Genomic DNA, 27,695 nt, shown 5'->3' with positions numbered 1-27,695 from the left:
TCTTTTAAGGCAGCAGCTACTGTTTCTCCATCACCTTTGCAGCGAATATATTTGGACTTAATATTTCATAATATTTTTCCCCGAGAGAGGCTGTTACAGTCCTTGTCTCAGACAGCTCTGCTGCCTGACAGGCAGGAAGCTACAGTCGTACCAAATCTCTCACTCCTGTGCAATGGAAGAGATCTCTGGAATCCCTTGAGTTTTGGCAAGGAAAGATAGACATTTCAGGGGATGAGGAGTAAAGTGTAGGTCTGGGAGAGGAAAAATGCAAAGAGATGGCTGATGTGTTCCCCATCACACAGATGACACCGTGGCAGAGAAAAGTAGATTTTGAGACGAAGCAAATGCTTAATGCTGATTTATTCATTGCTTTGCAGGTTTGAAACTTTTGAAGTGAATAGCTTTGAACAGTTTTGTATCAACTATGCCAACGAGAAGCTCCAGCAGCAGTTCAACTGGGTAAGGTCAGCTTGGAAGTGTTCCAAAGAACTTGAAATGTTATCAAGGTGGGATTATCATGTGTCTGGCTTCTGCTTAGTGGCATTTCCCTGCAGCCTGGCCAGTATAAACATAGTCCTTGGGATACCATGTCTCCTGGGCAGTGCCTTGCAGTTGCACTAAACAGCTGTAGCAAGTGGAAAGTGTTGCTTGGTCGATTGATAAACTTGACGCTGGGAACAGTTTTGCAAGTGGGTAATGTGAAGGTTCACTGATGGGTTTTGAATAAGTAGATAGTTTGCCAGGTTTGGGGTTTCTTTTCTGGTGTCATGTCACTCCTGAACTGAAACGTGGATGGTCTTGTACTGAGTCCCGATTTTCAATGTGAGACAAAGCATGGGAGGAAACGTGTCCATTAAGTGTGTCTTAAAGCTCTGCAATGAAAACTCTGTATTAAGGAGCAGGATTAGGTGCACTCTCCATTTTTAACTTGGCTGTGCCTCACAAAAACCTGAGCTGCTTCTGTTTGCTTAGATACAAGCACTTAACTACGCTGGAAATGAAACCAGTAAGGGGTCATCTTTTGCTTTTGTTGTAAGCAGGGAAAAAAAAGTGCTATTAGTTTTAGGATATGAGGGAAAACTTGTTAAATTTGAACAGCTAAGTACTGCAAAGTCGTTTGGCACTTTGCAACCATATCATATGCATGGACATGAACATTAGCAGCATATCTAATGCATGGAACCACTGCTGCTAAAAATGAAGAGTGAATTACGGGTTGTATTCGCACTTATTCATATCTCACTTAGTATGTCCAGCTATCTCTTCTGAAGCTCATTAATTCAAGCTCTGAGATGACATGTTTGAAGAGACTTTTTTTTTTAAAGCTAACTTTGAAGAAAAAGAAGTGCATTTGAAGAATCATTTTTTAATATGCTTAGAAGTATCTCAGAGATAGCCACAGACAATTTATCTGCTGGGGCAGAGGTCTGAGATGATATATCAGCCATGCAAAGAGTTTAATTTTTTTTTTAATAAGGCTCTGCAATAGAAGTGTTCCCGAGTCAGTTAGATGCTGCTGCTGATAGTCCCTCTTGGAAGGATGGATGCTCTTTGTGAAGCTCTGCTCACAGGTGGGGTTGCACGTGCTCAGCCCTGGCTTGGCTCCCAGCTTGTGAACCTGCCACAGGTCACCGGTTTAATCAGCAGAGCACTAAAGGAGAAGGGGAATTTTTCTTAGCCCAAGAGATATATATGTCATTGCCATTTCAAAATGGGGCTTCCACCTAAATGTAGTGACAGCTTCAGTCGTTTTCTAGTACAAGTCATTTAAAGCCTTTTTATTTTTGTTGTGCCCCAGAGTTTCTTAGGATGATGCTTATATAGTCCTTGCCAGAAGCTAGATTGTGTGAATGGCAGAGCCTGTACAAAGTAGTATGTGAGGACACCTAAAGCTTCTATGGCTTCTGAATGTGTTGATGGAAAACTACTCCAGTGGGGAACAAGTGGGTGAACAGGGAAGGGGCTGGTGCTGTAATTACTCTGCTTTTTTTTCCACTCTCAGCATGTGTTTAAGCTGGAACAAGAAGAGTACATGAAGGAAGGAATCCCTTGGACTCTCATAGACTTCTGTGATAACCAGCCATGCATAGACCTTATAGAAGCAAAACTTGGCATCCTTGACCTGCTGGATGAAGAGTGTAAGGTAAAGAAGTTTAAGTTTTTGTAGAAGGTTAAAGAATGGACTTTAACCTGTGGCAGCTTGCAAGAGGGTGAATATCTCCTTTCACATACTTTATTGGGGTGCTCATGACTAGGGTAGCAGATGTTTGCTGCCAGCCTGGGTACCTGGTCTCTCTGTATATTGACAGAGCTCATGTTTTTGGCCTGACTGTGACTTTTGATTTCTTCAGTGCTATCCAGGAGCTGGCTTTCCTCCCTGTCTCAAGCCTTACTTTGTCTCAAGGGAAATCTGAGTCATCGTGCAATAGGTGTTTGGAGTAGAGTCATTTGCATTTACTGTACAGACTTCAGGTGCTTGTAACTTTGGGAGAGAAGTTTGATATCTTTTACCCTCTCTCTCTCACACCAGCCTAAATGAAATCTTGTTTAGAAGTTGAGTCCAAGACCAGAATCTTTCATGAGAACCCATAAGAAAGATTCGAGTCCTTGTTCACTCCTTGTGATTTATCACCTGTATCTAGGGAGAGGAAATGTAAGGTGGGAGATGTTCTTGGGAAGATGGGATGCCTGTTTTGAAGGTCTTTTGTGTGAAGTGTAGGTGGAAAATACAGATTTTTTTAGGCATGACTGTCTCAACAGGAGAAGAGGAGTGTGATGCCTAGGTCTGGTTTTAATAAGATGTGATCAATGACTTTCCTTTGGGAAGAGTTTCCATTGAGACTTGGATATATTCTGTTCCAGGAAGTGCCTTAGTGATTTTTGAAGGCCTTTGAGGGTTTTTGAACAAGGGCTGTGAAGGATTAGGCGAGGGGCCTCTCACCAGGATACTCAAGTTGATAAGCACACAGTGAATTCTTATTGACTCTGAGGGATCCATGGGTGTGGACAGATCCCGTGGGTTGAGGGCAGGAGTGTCACATTGCATCAGAGGGAAAAGTTTTGGATCTGTTATTTAGTCTAGTGTCCCTGCTGGGATTTCAAGAGATGTGTGTCCTTGTCTGGGGGAGAGGTGACTTGTCAAGTGGTTGCTCTCCTCTAAGTGACAGGGCTGCCTTCCCAAGCTGTCCCAACCTGCACATCCCATGAGCTCAGGGGTGCAAACACCGTCTGTCTCTTTGTGATGACCTGGAGTTGGATCTTTGCCCTTTTCAAGTCCAATCTCAGGAAGACTTCTTAAAAATGAGAGCTCAATTTGATACCCTTAAAAACAGCATCTCAACCAGCGCTGGCTCAGGAGAAGGTCAGACTAATTGCTTGATATTCAGTTTGCTTTCATTTGGTCTCTGCACTGTTAAGCCTGTTGAATTCTTCAGGCTTGAACCAGCTCCTGGGTGTTATGAGGAGTGTAAGGGAAGTTTCTCTTCATGCCATATTGGCTGATATACCCTTTGCTCTTCTCTCAAGCAGCTGACACTGGTTGCTGCTGGTGAGGTCAACACCATCAGTAAGACGGGCAACTTTGCTGTTGATCTGCCTGGTACTGTTTTTTTAATCCATGCTCTTTTTTTGACTGAAAAAATGAAACACAGGATTTATTCCCCCCAGCATCGAATGCCATTTGTCTGGGTATTTACCTGTCAGTGGGGAATGCTGTCATTAGTCACAGGCCCTTATTACGGGCCCTGTAATCGTCTCTTTTATATTAACCTGCAAAGCATTCTGCAGCTTTATGACAAGTTCAGCAGAGCCTTTCAGCTGAAAGCACCAGTTTATGGATGAAAACCTTCACCCCCGCACCACCAGCAGCAGTGTTCAACCTCTCAGGGAGAGCCATCCGTGGGACCACAATGGCATAATTGTAAGTCATCTCGTTACCCATACAATGGTGGATAAATATACTCCAGGACTGAAATGGCATCGAGGGGGTCCGGTAACATAATGGAACATTAGCACAAACATGGAGGGTTTGTCTGTAATGTTCTCACTTCACAGTGTGGATTACTGGTTTTCGTTTTAATCCGTAACATGAGGTTGGGAAGGGGGTGGTTGGGCACATGCTGAAGCAGTTCAGCTCATGGAAGTCATGTGAGAGTCTTGTCATTGTTTGGAGAAGAAGAGGACCAGACAGGGTTGAAATGGGAATTGGTAATGAAAGAGGGGGCTCATGAATTGAGATTGGAGTCTTAAGGACTAAATCTGTCTCATGAAAGCAAATGATAAAACCCCTAGCTCTGAAAAATAACCAGGGCTTTAGGATAGGTTTGGTTTTGGGGTTTTTTAAACAGCTTAAAGCTCTCAGGAGTTGGAAGATATCATTAAGTTTGGAGGGAGCTTCTGGAGGTCATATGATCCAGTCTTCAGTTATGTGCCTGGTCTACTCAGGAAGCCTTACAGTCTCCGTGGGATTATGACCTTATGTCTTCTGCCAAGTGTTCTTGGAGCCTTCAAGGAGTTTCCTGCACTGGAGGGTCTGAAGCTTTTAGGACCTCTTGGTTTTGCTCTGACGTAAAAAGACGCTGTAGGGACGGCAGGAGTTCATGTCCCGTGCACAGCAGCGTCCTCGACCAGAAGGCAAGGCCACCGTGACAGCAACAACATGAAAGTGCCCTGGCACAAGCTGATGAGCCCAAAGAGGAGGGAATGGGAAGAAGGAGGAGAACCTCACTGCTGGTGAGCTGTGAATCGTGGAGGCAGTCACCATAAAACCAAATAACCTGGGATAGGAGCAGAGCCCTTGAGGAAAGCAAGGAGACCAGTATAGAGTCTATCAGAAGAGACTGGTGTTAAGAAGGGGATTGTCCTGTGAAAAACTAGTCTTGAGGAGTGACATGTGAAAGACTTGCTTGGATGTCTGAGGTGGCTTTAGGGTATGGTTGGCCTTGTTATAAAGGCAATGACTTTGGCAAAGGGGACAGCAGACTTCTTGGAAAGACTTTGAAGGTTTTGTGACTGGAGAGACACGTGAATAGTAACTCGAGTGCTCCAGAGAGAAGGAGCCAGCTGGGGCTGATTTCTCCAAGGGATTTAAGTTATCCTCAGAGGAAACTGAAAATCCTCTGTCAAAGCTGGATGAGGTGTCCTGCTTTTCTGTCTGAAGCTGTTTGCTCTGTGGGAATGCTGTGAGTCTTCTGTATGCTTCCCAAGTGTCCTTGAGGAGTGCAGTCTGAAGCTGCTGTGGATGTCCAGGTTTCTCTGTAAGGTGTCCTGCTGCTTGACTGCTTTCTTGCTTGTGACTGTGCTGTTGAGATGGAAGTGGGAACAGAAACATTAATGAAAAAGAAGTTCTGTTAGCCTGAAGTACATCTGAAAGAGTTTGATCGAGAATGGGCTGGTTGGAAGGTTGTGTCAATCATGGCATTGTTATCCCAGATTCATTGTGGGTTGTAGTGAAATTCTTTCCATCAAGGAGCGATGTGACCCTGAGGATGCCAAAGGGAGATGTGCCCAACCAAACCCATGAGCTCCCTCCTGCTCTCAAACTCTCTCATTGCTCTGTTCTACATTTTGTGGCACCTTGCCTTTGTGTCACACTGTTAATGTGCCAAATGCATTTTCTAACGCTACTCTTTAACCTTTCCCATGTCCTTCTGTCAAGTGCCAGAAACAGTGGTGTCTGCTTCTAGCAGACACATTTTCAGCCCTGCTTCTCTCTGTGCATCGCTGGGAACCCAGATGTCCCTGCAAATGTGTTTTCCTTGTCTGGACCTGTTAGCTTTTTGAACATCAGAAACCATCACATCCATTTTCTGTGCCGTGTGGTCCTGTCCAGGGGGATTTCTGCTCCACGGGCAAGATACACAGAAGTTGGATCTCTGGGCTTTCCTTTTGGGTGGACTGCCAAATCTGACAGCAGAATAACCTTGCCTACATCATGCTGTCAGCTTTTGACTTTGAAGTCAGGTACATCACTCGCAGTGGAACGTGTCTCTGGAGCCATGGAGGTGGCCCAGGCTCTTTTCAGGCTTTAACATATCCTGGAGTTATGAGGAGAAAAGAAATAAAATGTAAATAGCTTCTGCTATGTTTTTGAGGGGGTTGAGTTTTAGATCATTAGGTTTGGATAGATCTTTGTTGCTTTTGTCTAGTTAGTTGTCCTCTGTTGAAGGGAATGGTGGAGGCAATCTCACCCTTTATTCCAAGCAAGTCCCACCATCTCCTTGGCTGTACAGTTGTGGTGGGTTCTGGGATACTTCTGAGGCAAAATTTCTCCGCTCAAGCCCTGGGAGCTCACTCTGGCCAAGCTGAGTAGGTTTGATTTTGGTTGCAGTAGCTACTGGCAGCTCAGAGGAGAGTGTATGGAGATAGGAGGTGATACTGGCCAGGATTAGGCTGCCTGATTGATTTTATGCAGTCATGGATGAAGGGATGGTGAAGACACACAACCAGAAGAGCAGTGGAGCTGGGGAAGGATCTGGAGCACAAGTCTTCTGGGAAACAGCTCTGGAGGTGTTCAGCCTGGAGAAGAGGAGGCTGAGGGGAGACATGAGCACTCAGCAACTCCCTGAGATGAGGTTGTACCTGGGGGATATCGGTCTCTGCTCACGAGCTACAAGTGACAGGACAAGACGAAACGGCCTCAAGTTGTAACAGGGGAGGTTTAGATTTGAGATGAACAACAATTTTTTCCCTCAAGGCTTGTCCAGCCCTATGCCAGGCTGCCCAGGGCAGTGGTGGGGTCGCCATCCCTGGAGGGATCCCAAAGCCATGTAGCTGTGGGGTTAGTGGTGGCCATGGCAGTGCTGGGGGAACAGTTGGGCTTAAAGATCTTTGTCCAATCAGAATGTTTCTGTGATTCTATGAAACAGTGACCTGGTGCAATTTGTGGTCTAAGGTTTCTCCTGTTTAGAGATTTCCATCCAATATGTGCAGGGCAGTCAGTTTCCTCATCCTCTAGAATAAAGTCTTGCACTGCTGTAATAGTCTCTAATTAATTTTCTCAGTGACTCTAAAGGCCTTAAACTGCCAAGCCAGTACCAAAAGCTGTTATAATAGTACAAATTATGTCACTATTACTTTTTATCTCTGGGACTTGGTTCCTACCAGGTGCTTCTCAGGCAGCTAAAAATACCCAGGCTGCACAAGGGTGAGCAGGGACTGGTGTGGGTATGGTGAAGCCCTCTTTCTGAGAGGCAGGAGCAATGCCTTTGAAGTTCAACTCTGAGATAAGCAGGTTTTTCAGCAAGTAGATGGCTTAAAAGAGAGGTAGTGCAGGATAAATCTGCTCTCTGCAGTGTCTGGCAGCTCAGGTGCTGGTGGTGCTCCTGCTCTGCACCCGTGGCTCAATCCTGAACAGGAGAGACCAAATGAGAGCTCCAGAGAGGATGTTTTTTGTGTGTAAGTATGAAATACAGCTGGTGAAAAGAAGCCCATCTGCATGTATATAAATCCATAGTTGAAACATGCTTGTCTTGCATAAATAAAATACGTGTATTATTGCATAAATACATGCCTTGTAGTATTTATATATAATTATGTCATTTTTATGTGTATCTATAATTGACTACACTTACAACTGTGAAAAGCAAGAGCATCTGGGATAGCATGGCTTGCATGAGTGGCTGCTGCATTTATTTCAGCCACTTCTTCCAATTCACAGGGATGAGCAGGAGATGTTTGTCCCTATGTCCAGAAGCCACGTTTTGCCTTGCTGTCATGAAATCAAAGACTGTTTTGGAGCAGCATAAAGAAATACTCCTCACTCCTTCTTCTAACTATTTGCTGCAGCAATTTGCTCTGTCAGCTTTCATGTAAAGGCACAAATAAAGACCTGATGGACGATCCAGAGCTTCTCCTGACACTACACAATTGTTCTGTGGTCTCTGGGCTTTGGCCCATCCAATTTTAAATATTGCCTAACCCTTTTTTTCATCTGGCTATTTTCCTTTTTTCTAACTCCAAAGATCTGGTCAGCCATGTCTTTACAAAAAATTACGTGTGTTCCCACCACCTTTTCATGAGAAGCAGTGATGGAGGGTCAACCAGCCTATGCCCTTCCCATTCCAACCAGGTGGGAGGGATGGAGATGAACCCCATCAGCCTTCAGATATAACAACTTCACTCCTTGTTTCCTTTGTTTTTCAAAAATTTTGCTTTGTGGCAAACTCGTTGTGCTGGAAAAGTACAAAATGACAGATATTTACAGCCATGGTGCCTTCCTCAAATACCTCAAACCCTCTGTGTACCTGCTGATTTGTGAAAAGTAGCCCATTTCCTTGCTGGGCAGGGGAGGGTTTTCTAGATGATCTCTAAAGGTCCCTTCCAACCCCTATCATTCCATGATTCTCTGTCCTCTGCCTCATCTCACCAGAGCAATGTCTTGGGCAACACCTGATATCATGATGTACCATGGCCAAATGCTTTCAAAGGGCTTGCACCCTGATTTCGTGTGCAAATAGGATGCAGAAGGAGGATTTGGCATCTGGGAGATTGCTGGCGTGGGAGGCTGGGTGTGTGGGAAACCTTTGGCTGTGGTAGGACAAGTTTGTGAGGCTCGAGTCCCAACCCTGTGTGCAACTGGGTTTAATGCATCCTGTGTCAGGGACCTCCCCCCAAGCTTGCTGAGAGGCAGAGGCTTCTTAAAATGGTAATAAAATAACCATTCTTGGTACATTTCAATTATCATTTTATTTCAATGGTTATTTTAAATGAAATAGAAAATCTGGCATGTTGTCTTGAAACTGTTCAGTCACCAAAAATTGCTTTAGAAAAGTGCAGTTGGTGCCTGAGCAACTAATTTAATGCAAACAAAAAGGTCTTTAGTCTTTTTCCTTGATCCTAATGTTGGAGCAGGACCAGCACTTGGATGTTTGTCACTGGAAATGAAATTTTAGCATGTTTATCAAGAATATACGTGAAAATAAAATAGCACATGCTCCTAGAGTTGTGTTTCTCAAATATCCTTGTAGCCCATCTAAACTAGAAGCCCACAAGGAAAAAATCTCCCTGCACCTCTTCTGCATGCCTGACCATGATGTTTTGGTCCCTTTCCTCCCTGTCCAGGTTCCCAAAGGCACTGACCAGAACTGGACACAGAAGCTGTATGACTGGCATGCCAGCAACCAACACTTTCAGAAGCCCCGTGTGTCAAACACCTCTTTCATTGTCTTGCACTTTGCTGACAAGGTAAATGGTGAGCAGGGAGGTGCTGAGGGCCATGGGTTAGCAGTGGGATTGGCAGTGTGAGATGGGGGGGTTGACTCAATGATCTTAAAGCTCTTTTCCAACTGAAATGATTCTGTGCTTCTACGAAATGAGAAATGCCTGGAGGGGAAAAAAAAAAGTGCCTCATGAAGGAAAATGAGTTTTTAGCACTGGTGCACTGCCTTTTGGTGATAGGGATGCCTGGTTGGCAGTAATCTTCAGTTCAGTGCTCAGATCTAGATCAGCTTGGAGGAGTATAGCCTCTGAACTGTTGTGCTAAGCTTTAAATAGTTGTGCTTTCCAGAGGAGAGAAAAATCCTCTTCCTCAAAGCTGCAACAAAATGAATTTCTGTAAAGGCAGCTCGACTGAAAAGGGAATTACTTCTGAAGAGTAGAAGCTGTGAGAATCATCAAGACAAGGTCTGCAGGAGCACGTGAGACGTGACCCTGGACTGATCTTGCCCTTCTGAGGGACAAGATGCCATCTGTGGGACTCTAAATATCAGGGTTTGATGCTCTGTGGCCTTATCCATGGGCTCTAACTTCTTTGAAACTGTGATGTGACGGGAATCACTTGCAGCAAATTATAATCTTAAAGGCTCACAGTTATGCAAAACACACGTTTGTTAGAGAGGAAAATGTAAGACCAACATGGGGACCTATCCAAAGAACTGCAGGTGCTATGATCCTGTACAGGTGCTTCTCCTAACCTGCTTTTTTTCCCTCCTAACCTGGTTCTGAGTGGCACTTTTCATGGAGAAGGCTGGTACCTCGCCTTGGGCGTGTGATTTTGCACATGTATCCTTCACAAATGGTGTCAGCCAACTTAAGATGTAAAAACATGGCATCAAATTTTCTCCTGTTGTCTCTTAATTCTCCCTTTGCATCCCAACCACCTGCAGTTTCAAAACCAAGAGACATACCCTGGGTGTCTTTGGAGGTTTATTGATTAGCTTACAAGGAGTTCAGCGGTGAACAAAAGAGTGTGCAGTGGTACTGATGATGTTTGCGTTTTTACCCCTGGTTTCTGTGGCTGGATCTCATACAGAGCAGTTTAATGACTGAAAAACAATCTATCTTTGCAGCCTGGAGTTTGCTTTCATTCAGATTGACTTTCTTTGATAAAAAATGACCTTTACATTTCAGTTATTCTGCCTGCTTCTTCCTCTCAGGGTTTTTAGGTGACTTTCTGTCAGTAAGGAAGTGGTGGGACACAACTTGTCCCTGTGTGGTTGAACTTTACCCTCTCCATTTGTCTCCTTCTAGGTGGAATACGACAGTAATGGATTTCTGGAGAAGAACAAGGACACCGTGTATGAGGAGCACATCAACATCCTGAAAACCAGCAAGGTAAAAGCAGCGAGTTGGGAGATCATCAGCATTTCTGCTGGGCTTCACGCTTGCATTCCTGTGCCATGCTACTGCAGGTCCCATATGCAAAAAGGGGTTAGAGGCAACTATGTGAGCAGCAGCAAAAAAGGCATATAAATGGAGTGTGGAGGAGGGAATAAGTGGGGAGAGAAGGGATGAGGCTGCTGGAGGGCTGTGGTTGCATCCAGGTATGGATGTGTGTGATACTCTGCCTTCCTCCACCCTGGTGTCAGTGTCCTGTTGAGGTGCATCAAAAAAACCCTTTCCAAACTCTTCCTCCTCCTTTTTTTGACCACTGAGAGCAAAACTCAGGAACAGCCAGTTATGGTGCAATGTAAATCCCACTTAACTCCTGCCTGGATCTCTCTCCCCATCACCTGGCACCAAAAGCGTTCTCAAAGGCATCTGGAGCCACAGGTGATCCTGGATGAAAAGCCACGGTTCAGTTTGTTTTTTGTGAGGAGCATTGCTGACCCCACCACCCTTCTGTGTGAAGATGGCTGTTGCCCTTAGCTGCAATCATTTCACTTGTCCCTGTGACTTTAATTACTTAGATAATTATGCAAAACATATCAATGTTTTTTGTCATATATGTAATGCTGGAAATCTAATGTCAACTCTGAGACATTCCAGCTGCTGTGGAGATATTTTACACTGCTGGCAATGTGTGCTGTTAACAAATTAACATGTGGTGCTGATCACACTTGCTGTATTACAAGGTTTGTGCCTCCTCTCCTGAGTACTGTGGAAACAACTTGTTGACATCTCACTGTATTGATGCTTAAAGAGCTGTATTGGTTGAGTTATATTAACTGACCTCGAATGCCAAGTCTCTTGAGTAAAGAGCTTTTTGACACCTAGGGTTTAGAGTCTCAACTAGTCCCGAGGGCTGTTAACAAGATGGGCTCTTGGGAGAAGAAAAGCAGTAGCTGTGGGGCTCTGCAGGCTTTAGTGTGGGTCATGCCTGCAGTAAATGAGCACTTGGCAAGTGGCTTCAAGCTGGAAACTTCTCGTACTGCACTCTTCTCCATGAGCACTTGAGGGAGTTGTGTTAAAAGTGTCAATACTGCAGACATGGAATCCTTGGTGTTTAAAAGCACACTGAAAATTCCTCCCTGCAACCTCAAGTCTTTCATTCAGGGGCAGCTCTCTTATTAAGTATTATGAAAATCTATCCCTGTGAAGTCCAACACACCTTCAAGCAGCCAAAATCAAAACTGCAGGACTCTAGGGCACTGTTGTTTCTACCAGCTGTTGTACATGGAGTAGGGAAGGAGTATACCTGCTTTTCTCCAAATCATTTCAAAGCTTCCCCCAGCACTGATAAGCTTGTTAACTTGCATGAATTGTTTGACATTGCAGATTTTTATCCCCCTCTTCCATGTTGTAAGCCAATGTATTCAGATTTCTCCTCTTCATGCCACTCTTGCTTGGGTTTCTGACTGGGTATGACCTTCCGAACACCACCCTGAATAAGCAGTGTGATGAGGAGAGAGAGAGGAGGTATTATTTGTAGGAGTGTTTTAAGCAGGAGTTGATTCTCATCAAAGTAAGAGATAAAGATGGGAAGTTAAATGGATGTTGTCAGTGGCCCTGCATCTTGGCAATGAGTCCATAAGAAGGTGGTAAGATGTGCCATTTTCTCATTCATAGGGACAGTTATGAGTCAAATAACTGCAAAACTGGGCTTCAGTAACACCAGAATCATGATCTCTTTGTGTTTAGGAAGCTGACAGCTTTCCCAAGGTAAAAACATGGCATGATTAGAGCTTATTAGAAATGTCAGGTCACCTGCAGGAATAATTGATGCTGTGTGATGAATTATTTAGCCAGTGCTGAAGTTACTGTTGGAGGTAGTGCTGCAGAACTGGCTGTGTCTGAGAGAGATTTCTGTCTGACTTCTCACCATCAGTGCAAAGGAGAGATGAAATTCATTGGAGTAGTCTGTTGCAGGGGGGTGGGGGTGATACCACCTGCATCCCTTGAAAAACTCATTCATTTAAAAAAGAAACTATAAAAACTCTCCATGCTGAAATGGGTTTGTTACCAGCATCTCTTCCTCTCCTGCAAACCAAGCTAATGCTTCTTGGGATCAGGTGGTAGGACCTTGTGAATTCCCTCCAAGGAAGGAGCCTCCACACCCTCCCTGGGCAGCCTGGGCCAGAGCTCCCTCACTGAAGCACTGAAACAGTTTGTCCTTATGTTTAAATGGAACTGTTTGTGTTCCAGCTTCATCCCATCACTCCTTGTCCTGTTGCTAGATACATGAGAAAAAAATGCTGCCCCAACCTCCTGACACCCACCAGTGAGATATTTGTAACTATTAATGAGATCTCCTCTCAGTCTCCTCCAGACTAAACAGCCCCAGGTCCCGCAGCCTTTCCTCATCAGGAAGATGCTCCAGTGCCCTGATCATCTTGCACTGGCCTCTCTCCAGCAGCTCCCAGTCCCTCTGGAGCTGGGGAGCCCAGAACTGGACACAGGGCTATAAACAAATACTTTTTTTTACCTTTGCTGCAAAAAAGCAACCTGTTTTCTGTGAACCGACAAGAGCAGCCGTGGCAGTGCTGAGCCTGCTGCTCAGATGTGCTAATTGGCCTAAAACTTCAATTGGTGCTGCAAAAGGCTGTGACACAAGGACTTTGCCCTGTACCCAAGATCAGGCCTGCATACAGTATTCACTGCTTTCCAGTTTGTCTTGCCACTAAGGCAATCCACAGGGTGAGGGTGAACACTGTCAATTTGACATAGCAAAGACTTTTAAACACCTCTCTCTCAGCAAGTGCATTGCTGATGAAGCGCTCCCACCAAGGCAGAGCTGTGTTCAGCTAATTAGAATGCAATTACTGCCATCAACGAGGTAGTGAAAGAGACTTTATAAAGCAGCTAATTAGTGTTGTTAATGCTGGTCAGCTAAAACAGTTGAGAGCTGACGTACTTTGAATTAAGGAAGCCAGTTTGAATACTGATTGAAAGCATAGTGGCGTGCCGTTAAGATACTGCATTCCAGTTCTCTGTAATTACAAGTAGTGCACCAATGTCTTTGTGCCAGTTGAGGAAGAGGCATCTGTCCTTCTAAATTATCCCTCAGCATCCGTGGAATAGATCCTGGACTGCTACAGATGGTCTCAGTTACACCAGTTTTGCTTTAAGCAAGCTGAAGGCTCACCTCTGAGGCGCTTGTCAAGCGTTTGTGTAGGTGCAAGCACTCCTATTATTAAGGACAAATGGATGGAGGGGTCACTGGAACTCCCAGCTGTGCACTGAGAAGATATTTTGAAACCTGAAGTTATAGCTGAGGATTTTACTGCATTGTCAAGAGCAAGATAGTAAAGTTGAATGTCTTCTAGCATTGAGCATGTGCCATCCAAACATCCTGTGTTTGCAGGAGGCAAAGTGCCCAAGACAAGTGACAAGTCATCAAAGCACAACAGCTGTCAGAATGCCCTTTGTTTTTTCCTTTGGTATAGAGGCAAATAAGGTGTGAGCCTTTACTCTGGAAGGAGTTGAGTGAGCTACAGAGATGAAACTAAACGCATGAGGCAGATGCTTCACAGACACTGTCCTCCAGCTTGCAATTTGCTCATGTAATGCAAACAGTTTCCTTTCCACAGTGGTATTTAGGCAACCCCCCTGCAGAAGTAGGTTGACCTGATCTAGGTTGACTAGATGATCTCTTAAGGTTCCTTCCGACCCTTACCATTCTATGACTCTATGATTCTATGCTGGCAAGCTGTGTAAGCAGCCTGCAAGACTGGGGATGGAAATACTGTCCAGGGATGTGACAGAGCCAGGCAGTCCTTCACAGCACAGGGATTTCAGTTAATGCCTGAAAACGGTAACTCTTCTGAGGATCTTAATGGAAAACCAACCACAACCGTCTTTCAGGGGAGCCTGGGATGGAGGCAGGAGTGCTGTGCAGTGAACTGCTGCCTCGTGTCAGTGTTTTTGTGTGGATGTTTTGGGCACAGCATACTGTGGACAAGGGAAATGTGATGCTGGTGCTCTATCCGCTGATGCTGCAGAAGGGTTATTGCTGGTGATCTGTGTGATGCTGGGATGGCATCACAGGTATTCTGGCAGAGTCACCAGGCTGAAACATAGCTCATCTGTGGACAAGTGAAGTGTTACCTGGTTACCCTGTTCAAGAGTGACAGAGAAATTCTGGAGAGAGGCCAGCACAGGGCTGCCAAGGTGATCATGGGACTGGAACATCTGTCTGGGGAGGAAAGACTGCAGGACCTGGGGCTGTTGAGCCTGGAGAAGAGAAGGATGAGGGAGGATCTCTCTGCCTGGCCAGAGGATGGGGCCAGTCTTTGTTCTGTGGTGGCCAGTGCTAGGACAAGGGGTAATGGGAACAAGCTGGAGAATAAGAAGTTCCACTGGAACGGGAGAAGAAACTCCTTTGGTGCTGAGGTGAGGGAGCCCTGGCCCAGGCTGCCCAGGGAGGGTGTGGAGGATCCTTCTCTGGAGGTTTCCAAACCCACCTGTGCCCCCTGAGTGAGGAGAAACCTGCTTTAGCAGGAGGTTGGGCTGGGTGAACTCTGCAGGGCCCTTCCCACTCCTACCATTCAGGGATTCTGTGACAAGTGTTTTTTCTTAAGAATCTACTGTTTGAACTGAGGTGGGAACCTGTGTAGTTGCAGAGCTTGAGTTGTGATGTGACAATCTAACAGCCCTGCTAAACAGACCTGGTTTGTTGTGACTGACTTAGTATTCAAGTTCCCCCAGCCTATACAAATTGGAACGTTAACTGCATTTGCTAGCTCGCCTACTCTCTGTTCATGAAGTGGAATTGTTGCTTCTGGCTTGCCATAAATGCCAGACGCTGGGAGTCTGAAGAGCAAAACGTGGTTCCTTCAGGGCTGCAGAATGGCAGAGTTCTGCTGTCACCTTGCTTGTTCCTGCTGACCTGCAGTTAATTAGTGAAGAGGTGGTGGTATCTCTTGATTGTTTGGAAAAGCAAGGGTGCCTCTGGATCCATGGTGGGAGTCCTTATGTAGATACCTGGGTGCTGGGGCACAGTCCTTGCTGCAGTCTAGACTGGATGAGGACCTTGAAACCAAGCCTAGGGGTGAGAGTCATGACACTTTCAGAAGCTTTTGTCCCTTGAGTAACACTTGAGCAATCCAGCCTTGCTGCTAGCCATCTGGGATTTTCTTATTATTTGATTTAATGTGCACATTTCAAGGTTTGATGAACTGCAAAACAGAACGGCCAGTGGTCCTGCTCACATGTTTTCACTTCATTGCCCTTTTTCCCTTTCCTCGTTTAAGATGGGTACTGAATGACCAAAGCAATGTGACTTGGGTGGCTTCATTCAGCAAAGAGCGGGGCCACAGGTGCTCAGGCATTGTCTTTCGTTTTAGTGTCAAATGGTAGCAGATTTGTTCCAAGATGAGAAGAGCCCTGAGGCCGCCGCTTCAGTGGGGAAGCCCAGAATCAGCGTCCGTTCTGCCAGACCAGCGATCAAAGCTGCCAACAAGGAGCACAAGAAGACGGTGGGACACCAGGTAACTTACGATATGAGCAAGCTGGTTGTCTTTACAGTCAAGATCTTGGGGGTTTTGTTTTTAGTTTGAAGCAAAGATAAATAAAAAGCTGTTGTGGGGGAAGCTGAGGAGACTTTCCCGTGACCCACGTTGTAGGATGCAAACGGCTTGGCCGTTGCATTTTGGACGCCTTCTAGCAGTGTCTCTGGAGGACCAGGCTTGTGTAGTCTTGGCTGGAAGCAGTTGAGACATGGTCTAAGGAGAGTGGAGGTGACTCTGGGATTCACTGGCCTGTGTTGCAGTGCACTACAGTGCTCATAAATTGAAACAACATGGGAAAAAGAGCATGTTTTATTGCCATGCAGACAGTCAAGCAGCGCAGCAGGGGCCCAGAGAGGTTGGACTGTCTCCATCCTTGGAGATTTTCTCAAGACCCAAGAGTGTAAAGTCCCAAGCAAACGTTTGTGGCTCTTGTAACTCATTGACCTTGAAGCCCTTAACTCCCCAATGTGTTCTGGTGGGTTGGCCTGGAGTAAAGAAGAGAGGACCTTATGAATGCTTATCAATACCTAAAGGGTGGGTGTCCAGAGGATGGGATGAAGCGTTTTTCTGTGGTGGCCAGTGCTAGGACAAGGGGTAATGGGAACAAGCTGGAGAATAAGAAGTTCCACTGGAACGGGAGAAGAAACTCCTTTGGTGCTGAGCTGAGGGAGCCCTGGCCCAGGCTGCCCAGGGAGGGTGTGGAGGCTCCTTCTCAGGAGGTTTCCAAACCCACCTGGACATGTTCCTGTGCACTCTGATCTAGGGGGGAACCTGCTTTACCAGGGGCTTGGGCTGGAGCAGCTCTGCAGGGCCCTTCCAACCCCCAGCATTCAGGGATTCTGTGGTTCTCTGAATTGCTCTTGCATGTGCTGGGCTGATGGGGAGATTCACACTGTGTCACATCCAGAGGCTGGCACTGCAGGTACCGTGGCTGCACGTCACAGCACCTTCACCCCACCTCAAAATGAGTGGTTTTGTCTTTCAGTTCCGCAACTCGTTGCATTTACTGATGGAGACTCTGAATGCCACCACCCCTCACTACGTGCGCTGCATCAAGCCAAACGACATGAAGCTTCCCTTTACGTAAGTTGGCTTTCAGATGAGCAAATGTGCTCAGTGTTACAGCAACAGATCGTGCTTTGGCTGTTTCCTTGAGGTTGCCTCCCTTGTAATGCTCCCATAACTGGAAGGTCCCTGTAGTTTGCTGGAGTCACTTCTCTTGGTTTCCATTATGTGTTTTTGTGTCCCTGCAGTGAAGATTAATGCTGCAATTTGTTGATACACTGTCCTAATACTGAGCATCCTTTCCTTGCAATAATAGACTTTCTCCACCATTTCATCTTAGAAATGCTTTGATTTAAGTACAGTACTAAACAGTGAAAACATGGAGATAAGCAGTGTGCTTGCAAAGGGCTGGTAAAATGAACAAAAATGTCTTGGTGCTTCCAAAATAAATGTGGAACAAATAAGGACATGACTTGTATCAACTTCAGGCGGGTTTCCAGGTGAGTAATCAGGTGAAGCAAAAAGAGAGTCTTGATCTTCCTCTGAACTTCAGAGATGCATCGCAGGCTGCAAGCATTGCCAGCAAATAGCTGTTAGCCTTGTTTGGCCTCTTGATAATGTATTTATACCCAATTTTGTTCCCTGAAAATCCAAAACAGCTTGGCCATTACTTATGCAGGCACCTCATAAATCTCATTGTGCTGCCTTCTAAAGGCTCTGGCATAAACTGTGGGAGGTGACATTTAAGAGAGTGGGGTTATAATTGTAGCCTGTCAGCAGAGAGGCATTACCCTCCAGCTGATCCAACACAGTCCGAGTGCTCCCAGTGAGCACAGTGTAGAAACAGCTCCAACAGTGTCCTGCTAAGGAGGACAAAGCGTCCTTGAACAGGCTCACCCTCAGGCATGGTGTGCTGGTGGATATGTGTCCACCAGGAAGCTCCCCTGCCTTGACTCTTCCCCTCTGCAAATAACAGCAGTGAAGGGTATTAATGAAGGAGAAGGCCAATGGCATCCTGGGGGCATCAAGAAGAGTGTGGCCAGCAGGGCCAGTGAGGTTCTTCTCCTCCTTCTGCCTTGGTAAGGCCTCATCTGGATTCCTGTGTCCAGTTCTGGGCTCCCCAGCTCCAGAGGAACAGGGAACCGCTGGAGAGAGGCCAGTGCAGGGCCAACAAGATGATCAGGGGACTGGAGCATCTTCCTTCTGAGGAAAGGCTGTGGGACCTGGGGCTGTTTAGTCTGGAGGAGACTGAGGGGGGATCTCATTAACATTTACAAATATCTAAATGGTGGGTGTCAGGAGGTTGGGGCAGCACTTTTTTTTGTTGTATCTAGTGACAGGACAAGGAGTGATGGGATGAAGCTGCAACACAAAAAAAGTTCCACTTAAACATGATGAAAAACTCTTTCACTGTTGAGCTGAGGGAGCCCTGGCACAGGCTGCCCAGGGAGGGTGTGGAGGCTCCTTCTCAGGAAGTTTCCAAACCCACCTGGACACGTTCCTGTGTGCCCCCCGATCGAGGGGAACCTGCTTTAGCAGGGAGTTGGTCTGGATGAGCTCTGCAGGGCCCTTCCAGGTCCCACCATTCAGGGATTTTGTAACAGTTAGAAGACTGGCTTATATTTAACTGATTCATTAGGTGATTAGTTAACAGCTCTGGAGAAGGCTCTGTTGGCTGGTTGTGCTGGGTTGGCAGTTTCTGTGATCTGTTGTATCTGTTTTGTGTACCATTCTGTAGGTACTCTAGGGTCTCAGTCTCTTGTTGCCTGTTGCAGAGGTGGCCCATTTAAATGCAGTTCAGGATTAACGTTGTTTGGTTTGATTACTTTCTTTAGGTAAAGCACAAAAAGTACCTTCTGACTATCTGTAATGGAAATGTGGTAGATGCTCTGCATGGTGAAATGACTTGAGCATTCCAAAGAGTGTTTCCAAGACTCCATGTCCCTACTCAGCTCTACTGAGGATACAGTTAATATTGCTTTGTAAATGTACAAGTTCCTGGTTGTCAAGGTGCAGTAATTACCTAAATGAACTCAGTTGTAAGATGTTATAGGTAGCAAGTATCAGGGGGATAATTCTGATTCTGCCTGCTTGCAGTCCAGTTGATGGTTTCATGTAGTGCTCCCCGTCTGGCAAATGTCACAGTTGGCAAAGCTCAGGATTCTTGAGAACAAAGGTCAAACCAAAATAGACTTGAGAATGGTTCTGGAGGAGCAAGGTGCAGGTTTGTCTGCAGTCAAAAGCATTGCTGAAGTCACCATGGACTGGAAACAACAGGAGGGTGGTTTGGTGGTGTTGCACCCACAGAAAGCACTGGATCAGGTGTCTTGTACTGGAGATTCTTCTGCAACACCTTATCTCCTTCCTCACCCATCAGGAATCGCTTAATTGAAATCCTCATCTGGAATTCTCATTCAGTGTTCATTTTGCTGCCACTAGCTTGAGGAATTTGGACCCTTAGTGTGGCTTGAATGATGTCTGTTTGCTTATATGTAAAACTCGGGCCTGGAGGTGGCTGGGATGTAAAGGAGTGGCTGTAAAAGGAGTCTGCCTTTCACAGGCACTTGTGCTGAAAAATACACAGTGCCAGGAGACCTTAGTGAAGCAAAACATCAGTGGCACTGCTCTGGGTTAGCATTGAAGTGTTGTAGCATCCAGAGCACTGGGTGTTGTGTTTGTTGTTCAGTTGCAGAGGCTGAAGCTGTGCTCTTCACAATGATGTATGCTGGGGCCACAAATTGACACAGAGGCTTAGATTGGAGATAAGGAAACATTGGACTTTTTTCTCTATGAGGACAGCCTGTCAGTGGAGCAGGTTGCCCACAGAGTTTGTGCAACCTCCCTCTTTAGATGCACTCAGCCCTTGACTGGATAAGAACATGAGAGGTTGGACTAGAGACTTTCTAAGATCTCCTGCAACCTGCCTTACTCCCATTTCTTCTTTACACCTTGGCGCAAATGTGAGGTTTGTTTCTTAGGGAGGTGAGGGATGTCACACTTCCAGCCTGGGGGAAGCATTGGCACCACGCAGCCATGTTTGCTTGCCTCTGACTGCAGTTTGCATCTGAGGCTGATCGCTCACACAGGAGACTTCAGAGAGAGTGATGCCTGACTTCAGCTTCTACCTTTCATAATTTGGCTTTCAAGTTCTGTCTCAGGCAGTTTCTGACCTCTTACTTGAGTTTCAAGGTCAAAAGCGACCTGCCAGGTGCTTCTACCTGCTGCAACAAGGAAAAAGAGTCCCTAATAATGTGTACTGTCCCACTTTCAAGCTCTTCATTTCATCCTTGGCCCACAGTTGGATTTGTTGCTAGAGAGAGGCCTGGCTTTCCATGCTGATAAGTGACTGCAGCAACTCTGGTTACTACATTTCACTCCCACTGAGCAGGGCTTGGCCATGTTGCACAAAGGTTCCCCTTACACAGAAGGCAGATTGCCCTGGAGTCGTCCAGGACTGAAGCTTCCTTGTCCATCTGCCAGCTCTGTTTAATATTTATTGTTATGGAAATTGTACCCTTGTGGATTCTTCCTTGAACTGAGTGACAGGCAAGACTGATTTTCCACCCTGGATCGTGTTTGAGGTGTTGTAATGAGTAACTTGCTGTAGACTTGACAGCTTTGCTGAATTCAGAAAAGCACGGAGTAGCAGGAGTTTGTTTCTTATGCTGCTTTTGCACAGCAGAGGCCAAGCAGAATTATTCATGCCATCTTGACTTGCAGGTGTATATACTTTGAGCATTCAGGAAAGGATAGGCAAGTACCTGAGAAGCTTTTCTTCCTCACCTTTGTCCTGAAAACCTTTAACAAAGGTGATGGACATCTCCATCTGTGGATGTCTATATTGTGTGAGTCCAGGCTTGATGCAGTGACCTCTTCCAGGTCAAGGTGAAGAGCTGGGACCTCTTTGTGCGTTCGGTGTCAAGGTGGAAGGAGGGAGAAATGAAAATGATAGGGAATGCTGGTACTCTGTGCAAAGGTAGACCAGCCTCAACGTGGCTTCACATCAGAGAGAACACAGCCCAAGTATTCAGCTGAAAGTTGGCATGAAGTTCTTCAGCACAAATTACTGATGGAAGTGAGTTGCCAGTGGTGAGAGAGAGGAGGGCAGGCAGCTAAGAGCAGAAATACCTCGAATTTCCCACATGGCACGTGCCAAAGGCCTTGCTCTGGAACATGAGCACTGCAGTTCTTGGTAAACCTAGTGGTCTGCAGACCCATGAGACCTGTTAATTACTTGCTTTTGGTATCAAATTTAATGTAGAATTTGATTTCTTTCTGGAAATATGTTGTTGCTCTTATGGTTGCAAAAGTCTGGTTCATCAGACAGCTTACGGTGAGGTAGCTTGTTCTCTTCTTTACAGGCTTAATCTATTCAGATTTATAAAGCAACACAATTACCATAGGGACTAATTGTCACAGGAATACCCCTTGGCATTGATTGTAGGGCAGTAGCACGGTCTGTTGCACTTGAAAAGCACAAGCACCTTGTAACATGGAAGGAAAACGTGTGACAGTTGTGCATCCTGTTCCCAAAGGAAGATGTGGGATTTGTGGTTTACACTGAGGTCTGCATGGGAATGGCTGTGGGCAAAAGCTATTCCCATGTATTAAGTGGTAGGATGAGAGTTTGTGACCTGAAGTTGCACTGTGGAGGTTGAGATTGGACATAAGGAGCAATTTCTTCCATCGAAGGTTTGTCCAGCCCTGTCCCAGGCTGCCCAGGGCAGTCCCCATCCCTGGAGGGATCCCAAAGCCGTGTGTCTGTGGGACTGAGGGACATGGGTTAGTGGTGGCTGTGGTAGTGCAAAGGGAACAGTTGGACTCCACGAGCTTAAAGGACTTTTCCAGCTTAAACAATTCTATGTTTCCACGGTTCTATGTGTGGTTCTCTTCATCTCCTATACTAATGATGACAGCAGAACAATTTGTTTTCACAAATGAGAAGCCAAAAGAGTCCTTAAAAGAGTCACCGCCAGGTGAATTGGTGATGTGGGTTCCTTCTCTGTGTTTACCTCTCTCCTAAATGTGATTGCAGATTCGATCCGAAGAGAACAATGCAGCAGCTGAGAGCCTGTGGAGTGCTGGAGACCATCCGCATCAGTGCAGCTGGCTTCCCATCCAGGTAACCTCCCGGGAATTCGGCATCGCCGCTCCTGTGCTTCACTCAGCAAACCCGTTACCTGGGCTGAGGGACAGAGAAGAAAGCACTAGTGTTTCCAGGACAAACAAGGTTTATTTAGGTTGATTTATATCCAAAACAGGTTTTCCACCCTTCTCCTTTCTTTTTTTTCCATCTTTGCAAAACTCCCATTAGGTCCTGGGCTCCTCAAATCTCTGAGCTGCCAAGTGAGGCTGCTGGAGGATGTGTTGTGTGGTGTCCAGCCTTTCAGCTGGTGCTTTCAGTTTGGTCCTGAGAAGTAATTTGCTGTGGTGAAATCTCTGAAAATGCTGGTACATGGCAGATGAAGGAATCCAGCTTTGATCCCTTATAGAGATGGGCAGCAAGTAGCAAAATAACTGCTCTGTATTCTCTGCACCCATCTTGCCTGGAAGCAAGTGTTTCCCTGGAGGACTTCTTCCCTGCTTGCCTGAAGCTTCCCGTGCAAAAGCTTCTTGCAATCAGTTTGTTCCCCTTCTTTTATTTGTCCTGGCTTCGTACACTCGCTGCAGTAGTCGTTTCAGCCAAAACAATTTTTGATTGTACTTGCAGAGGAAGAGAATAAGAGCTGTAAATTGTTATTGCAGACTTGATCACTGCACGCCCAAAGCACAGGAAGCTCCAAACTCTTTCGTCTTTAAAAGGGAAGGTTATGGGTGGTGTGGCTCTGGCTGATTGTGGTACAAAATTCAAAATAGGTTTTTAGGGCCTAATAAATCAGAAAACATGAACTATAAATAAGCCTTGAAAATGACAAGGGCAAGTAATTCTAAAAATGCCTCAGTTGCTTGTTAGTGCCAAGCAGCTTTGTGTTAATGTCAGCACAGCCATCAGCCTTCTGGGGTGGAACAAAGGAGTTATAAATACGCTCACTGAAGAGTCGGCTAAGCGTGATGCTGAGTGCCATGAGAAACAGCCCTGTCCTGGCTTTGGAGGAGGAGTTTGCTGCCTTACCAGTTACCCTCATCTCCTGCAAAGCTGTGGAGAGCCTCTGACAGTTGACGGGCGATGTGCTCTGCTCCACTTAGCCCATGAAAAAACCCCATTGGCCAGTGACCTCCGTAGAGAGGCAGAAACTGGTGATGTGCATCTCCCTGGGTGGCTGAGCAAAACTCCTCAAGAAGGGAAAAGAAAAAGAATGAAGAAAGGAATAGAAGAAAAGTTTGATGGAAACTCGTTTGTCTGTCTCCTCTGTCAGCGTGGGAAGGCTGCAGAGAGGTGACTGGAGGTTTGGGTCCTTCTCTTGGAGGTCTGGCCCTGTGAGAAGACCCAGCACCACTTTTGGCTCCCAGTTCTGAAGTCTTCAAGGCATTTGTGGAAGTAACTAATAGAGAGTTGTTCCTAAATTGCGTGATCTCTAAGGCTTGGAGAGAAATGAAAGTCCAGCCCATACCTTCACATCGTTTATTATCTTCTTGGTTAAAGTAGCTGCAGGGTCAAGTCCATCTGTCCTTTTGAAGTGAAAGCCCTGAAGCAGTGAAACAGCTGCGGTTTCATTTGGAAAAGGCCACAGAAAATCAGTTTTATGCTTCTTAAGCAACTGCTCATACTTCACAGTGCAGTAGGAGCTACTGGCTGTGCAGTTTTGATCCCAGGGGAGCTTTGAGGAGCTCTGACTTGTTGAGGGTTGTGCATGCATTTTGCTCCTGGTCTTAGCATAGCTGTGGGGATACCTTGTTCCTCTCCATTCATAGTTTTCCTGCAAACCTGCTCACTTAACTGGAGTTTAGACCCTAAAGCACTAAAATCAGTGTAAAATTAGTAACTAGGGAGGGGGAGCAGAGGGCAAAAACAACTGCAACAGTTGGAGACCAGCCAAGTTTTATTTATGGGGAATTATTGACCAGTATGAAGATTTTCAGGACGAAGCTTTGATCCACCCTGAAAAACTCCAGGGTAATGCTTTTGGCTCTGCTTGCGTGCTTTTGGTCTTTTTCCCCAGAGCACTGAAGAATACACAACTCTTCTATCACTACAACTTGTCAACTTTTGTCCTTCCTTCAGGGGAAAAAAAGGGTGCAAATAGCTGTTTCAGCCTTTCAGATCACCCTTCCCCAGCTCAGTGTTTGTGATGCTTCAATGACAGATTTTTGTTGATTTTAATGTTTTTAGAAGATAACTATATTTGAGAACCGTTCTGCACTGAGACACCTGCTTTGAGTCTGCTATTTCTTAACCCTCCTTCATGATGAAATTCCAGTCTTGAAAAGCCAGAGAGGTTAATGGTTGGGCTCGATAACCTTAGAGGCCTTTTCCAACCGAAACGATTTCTGTGACTTGAGAGCTGGGCAACATTGAAAGAGTCATTGAAAGTCATAATCTGTATATTTGAACTGGCTTTATAAACCAGCTAGGCAAAAGTTGCTTGACAGGGTCTTATTTTGTGGGAAATATAATTGCTGTTCTTTCTGTGTTTTTACATCCATGCAGACTGTGCCAGTTTTTCTCACAGTGAGCACTGATTATTCTTCTGCATTTCCTTGTATTCTGAGACAAGTAGGATTAGAATCATGGAATCACAGAATCATTTCAGCTGGAAATGACCTTTAATTATAATGGATGATTGAGGACAAAAGCAGAAAGGAGAGTCATTGCTTTAAATTTAAGCCCTTTAAGCCATTTAATGGAATACTTGATCTTTGTGAGTTTTTCTTCACTTGCGTATAAGCAACAGGAAATCTTCCAAATGTTTTATTTCAAGAGAAATGTTATTAAAGGAACAGGAGAAAGTGTTGATCTTCATCCTGTAGCATTTACATCGGAACGTTTTCCAACATACTGTCACGAGAGTAACTTCTGTGAGCAGCTTTGAGTCAGAGGTCTCTGGATAAAGCCACCTTCTGCTGTTATTCCACTTCTCTGTCATGGTTACTTTATGTCTTGAAGAACTGAAGTTTTGAGGCTTAGATACATTTTTTTACCTGTTTTTTTCAAGAAAGAAGAACCCCTTAAGAGAATTTTTACTGTTCTACTACACTGTAATGTGAATTGTAACATATTCCCACTGAAGGACCAAGCCCTGTGGGTCCTCACTTTGGGAACATCTGGCTTTATTTTATCGTTTCTGTGGTACACTGCACTCTGCCACTGTCTCAGGCAAATGGAAAACATGTCATTTGGCTTGAAATGTTGCGTAGCAGTGAAGAAATGTATTTGTTATCATGTACTCAAATGACTGTGATGAATGGACTGTCTTAGATGTGTAGGTAGTAAATCTGCCGTCAGCTCCTATGAGTAAAGCATGGAAGACATCTCACTGCTGTAAAACCATTCATCATCTCTATAGAAACTGGCTACATAAAGGTTAGTCTATAAAGCATTAATTAGTGCAGACCTCCATTAATAACAAAACACTCCTTAAACAAAGTGGTTTACTCTCTATATTTTCCCTTCTTGCCGGTTCTGGTGGTTTCCAGTCAGTGGCACAATGACAGTGGTATCCCAGCATGCCATCACTCTGAATACAATTGTCATTGCTTCCTCTCCAAAATACTCTTTCTTGTATTATGAAATTTGTTGTTCAAGTGGTTTTGGCATTGGACTGCTTCCTCTGGTCGCTGGCGCTGTCAGATGCAGCATCTGTGTATCAATGCAGTATGAAATCGCAGCTGCTAAGCTGTATAAACATTGAACATTCGTGATTGAAATATATCACAGGCATCCTCAGATATAAAAATCTGTCTTTTTTTAATAATGTGCTGTCTTGCAGTTTTATCAGGGAAACAAAGCCTGTAACTGACTTGGGCTACCAACAGTTCTATTTGCTCACTCCTCCCACTTCCACTAAAGGTAGCATGTAAATATAAGGGGTTTTTTTCCCCTCTCATTCTGGTCTTTGAATGTATTCTACATAATTTCAAACCATGCCTGTGTGATTTAGAGCTATGGATCTGTTCTGCTGCAGTAGACAAAGCAAGGGACATTTTCTCCCTGAACTGAAGTTTCTAAAGTAATTTCATGTCAAATCCTGTCTGGAATATTCAACTTGTGTGCCCCTAAACAGGCTTCGGCTCATGTAGGAGGATCAATACGGTCCAGCTCCTCCTTGCTGCTTTCAATATTGATCCCTTCAGGGAATAGTACCATATGGTGCTGGCAGGATTTCTTACAGGAAGCTGTGTTTGTGCAGCACATGGTCACTGGGATGGTTTTGGGTGCTGAATTTGTTTACCGTAATGGAAAGATTTTACATTCTGTTATTTTAGGCCACCGAAAGAAACCATATTATGGTTAAGTCATAAAAGCTTTGAGCTGTTATTACACTACTCCTTTCAGCTTTCCACTCAATGTCTCTGAAATAACATTGCTGTAATCACCCCAAAACAACCGGTTGGAGATACTGTGGGCAGTTGCTGACTGCTTGGAGCGATGCTTTCCTCAGGAGCCACAATTTCACCCCCGGTTTCTTACCTGAGCTCTCCCTGTAATTGCAAAGTTGTAGTAAATCCAGCTGTTTCTGCAGCATGAGGGCTGCTCTCCAGTTGGCCTCTTTGTGATTTTGGGCAGGAGCAGCCCCGTTGCTTTGCACCCAGTTGTAATTTTGTGTGGTGCATCCAAACCTATACGCCACAGATGCAAGGCTTAATTTGTGGTGTGTGTTATGACTTAGTCCTTCTGTCTAGTTTCTGTAGGTGATAAAGAAATTGCCAAGTTGACCAAGTGTCCTGCTCTTGACCAAGCCCTTGAGCACATCCTTCTTGCTGCTTAAGCCCCAGGGAGATTTTTTTCAACAGGCACAATTCTTTTCCTTCATCTTTCTATTCCTTTTGTTGCCTCTTCCCTTTAGTGACCTGTGCTGACAAAGCAGCGTTTTGATGTTTGAGGTTTGTTGGGCTTGATCTCAACCCTGAGATTTGAACTGATTTTCTTCTCCTGGGAAAGTTTGAAGAGTATCTGTCCCGTCCTTCTTGTCTCCTCCTTCCTTCTTCTTAGCTGTGCACCTTCAAAAACCCTCCTGGTTACAACTCTTTGCTGTAATCACGTATCTGGATCTTATCACTTGACAGTTACGAGGAATTGTATTTTAGTGGCCCTTGGTGGTTTCCAGCTCCTACCAATGAGGCATGCCTCTGTGTTGTGTGGCAGCATCCTGAAAACCCAAGGTCTGAGTTTAATACCTGTCAACACGTTGACCTGAGGTATAACTCCCATAATCTCTCCTGACTTACTAAGCTGTGGAGTAACGTGGCACGTGTTTTGTCTCATGCTGGGAATCTCATTGTGGAGGTAAAGAAGTTTTCTCCTTTTTCCTTTTCTCTGCTGAAGATGCAGAACCTAAAAAAAACCCCAATGTATGCGTGCAGAAGAATTTTTAACAAGTGTGTGTGCACCAAAGCATTAAGCTCTAGCATCTGCACCAGAGAGATCTCCCTTGTGGGGCTGGAGGATCATGTTTGTTTCTCTTGAAGCACGTAAGGTAATTTTAC

The 27,695-nt window shown here is 45.3% G+C and overlaps 1 protein-coding gene across 2 annotated transcripts in view; it reads left to right on the top strand.

The window, feature by feature from the left end:
- MYO5B (myosin VB) overlaps window positions 1-27,695 on the top strand; it is a 167,976-nt gene that overhangs the window by 78,962 nt on the left and 61,319 nt on the right. For both annotated transcript variants that reach the window (XM_062017889.1, XM_062017888.1), the window contains 7 exons: window positions 378-459; window positions 2,003-2,143; window positions 9,061-9,183; window positions 10,468-10,551; window positions 15,942-16,085; window positions 17,092-17,189; window positions 22,147-22,233. In XM_062017889.1, coding sequence (XP_061873873.1) covers window positions 378-459; window positions 2,003-2,143; window positions 9,061-9,183; window positions 10,468-10,551; window positions 15,942-16,085; window positions 17,092-17,189; window positions 22,147-22,233 — 759 coding nt within the window. The remainder of the gene's footprint in view (window positions 1-377; window positions 460-2,002; window positions 2,144-9,060; window positions 9,184-10,467; window positions 10,552-15,941; window positions 16,086-17,091; window positions 17,190-22,146; window positions 22,234-27,695) is intronic.

This window comes from Colius striatus, chromosome Z, assembly GCF_028858725.1.
Source record: "Colius striatus isolate bColStr4 chromosome Z, bColStr4.1.hap1, whole genome shotgun sequence".
Taxonomy (NCBI): Eukaryota; Metazoa; Chordata; class Aves; order Coliiformes; family Coliidae; genus Colius; species Colius striatus.
The sequence above is the reverse complement of the archived record's forward strand: the minus strand, read 5'-3'. Positions and strand labels throughout refer to the sequence as shown.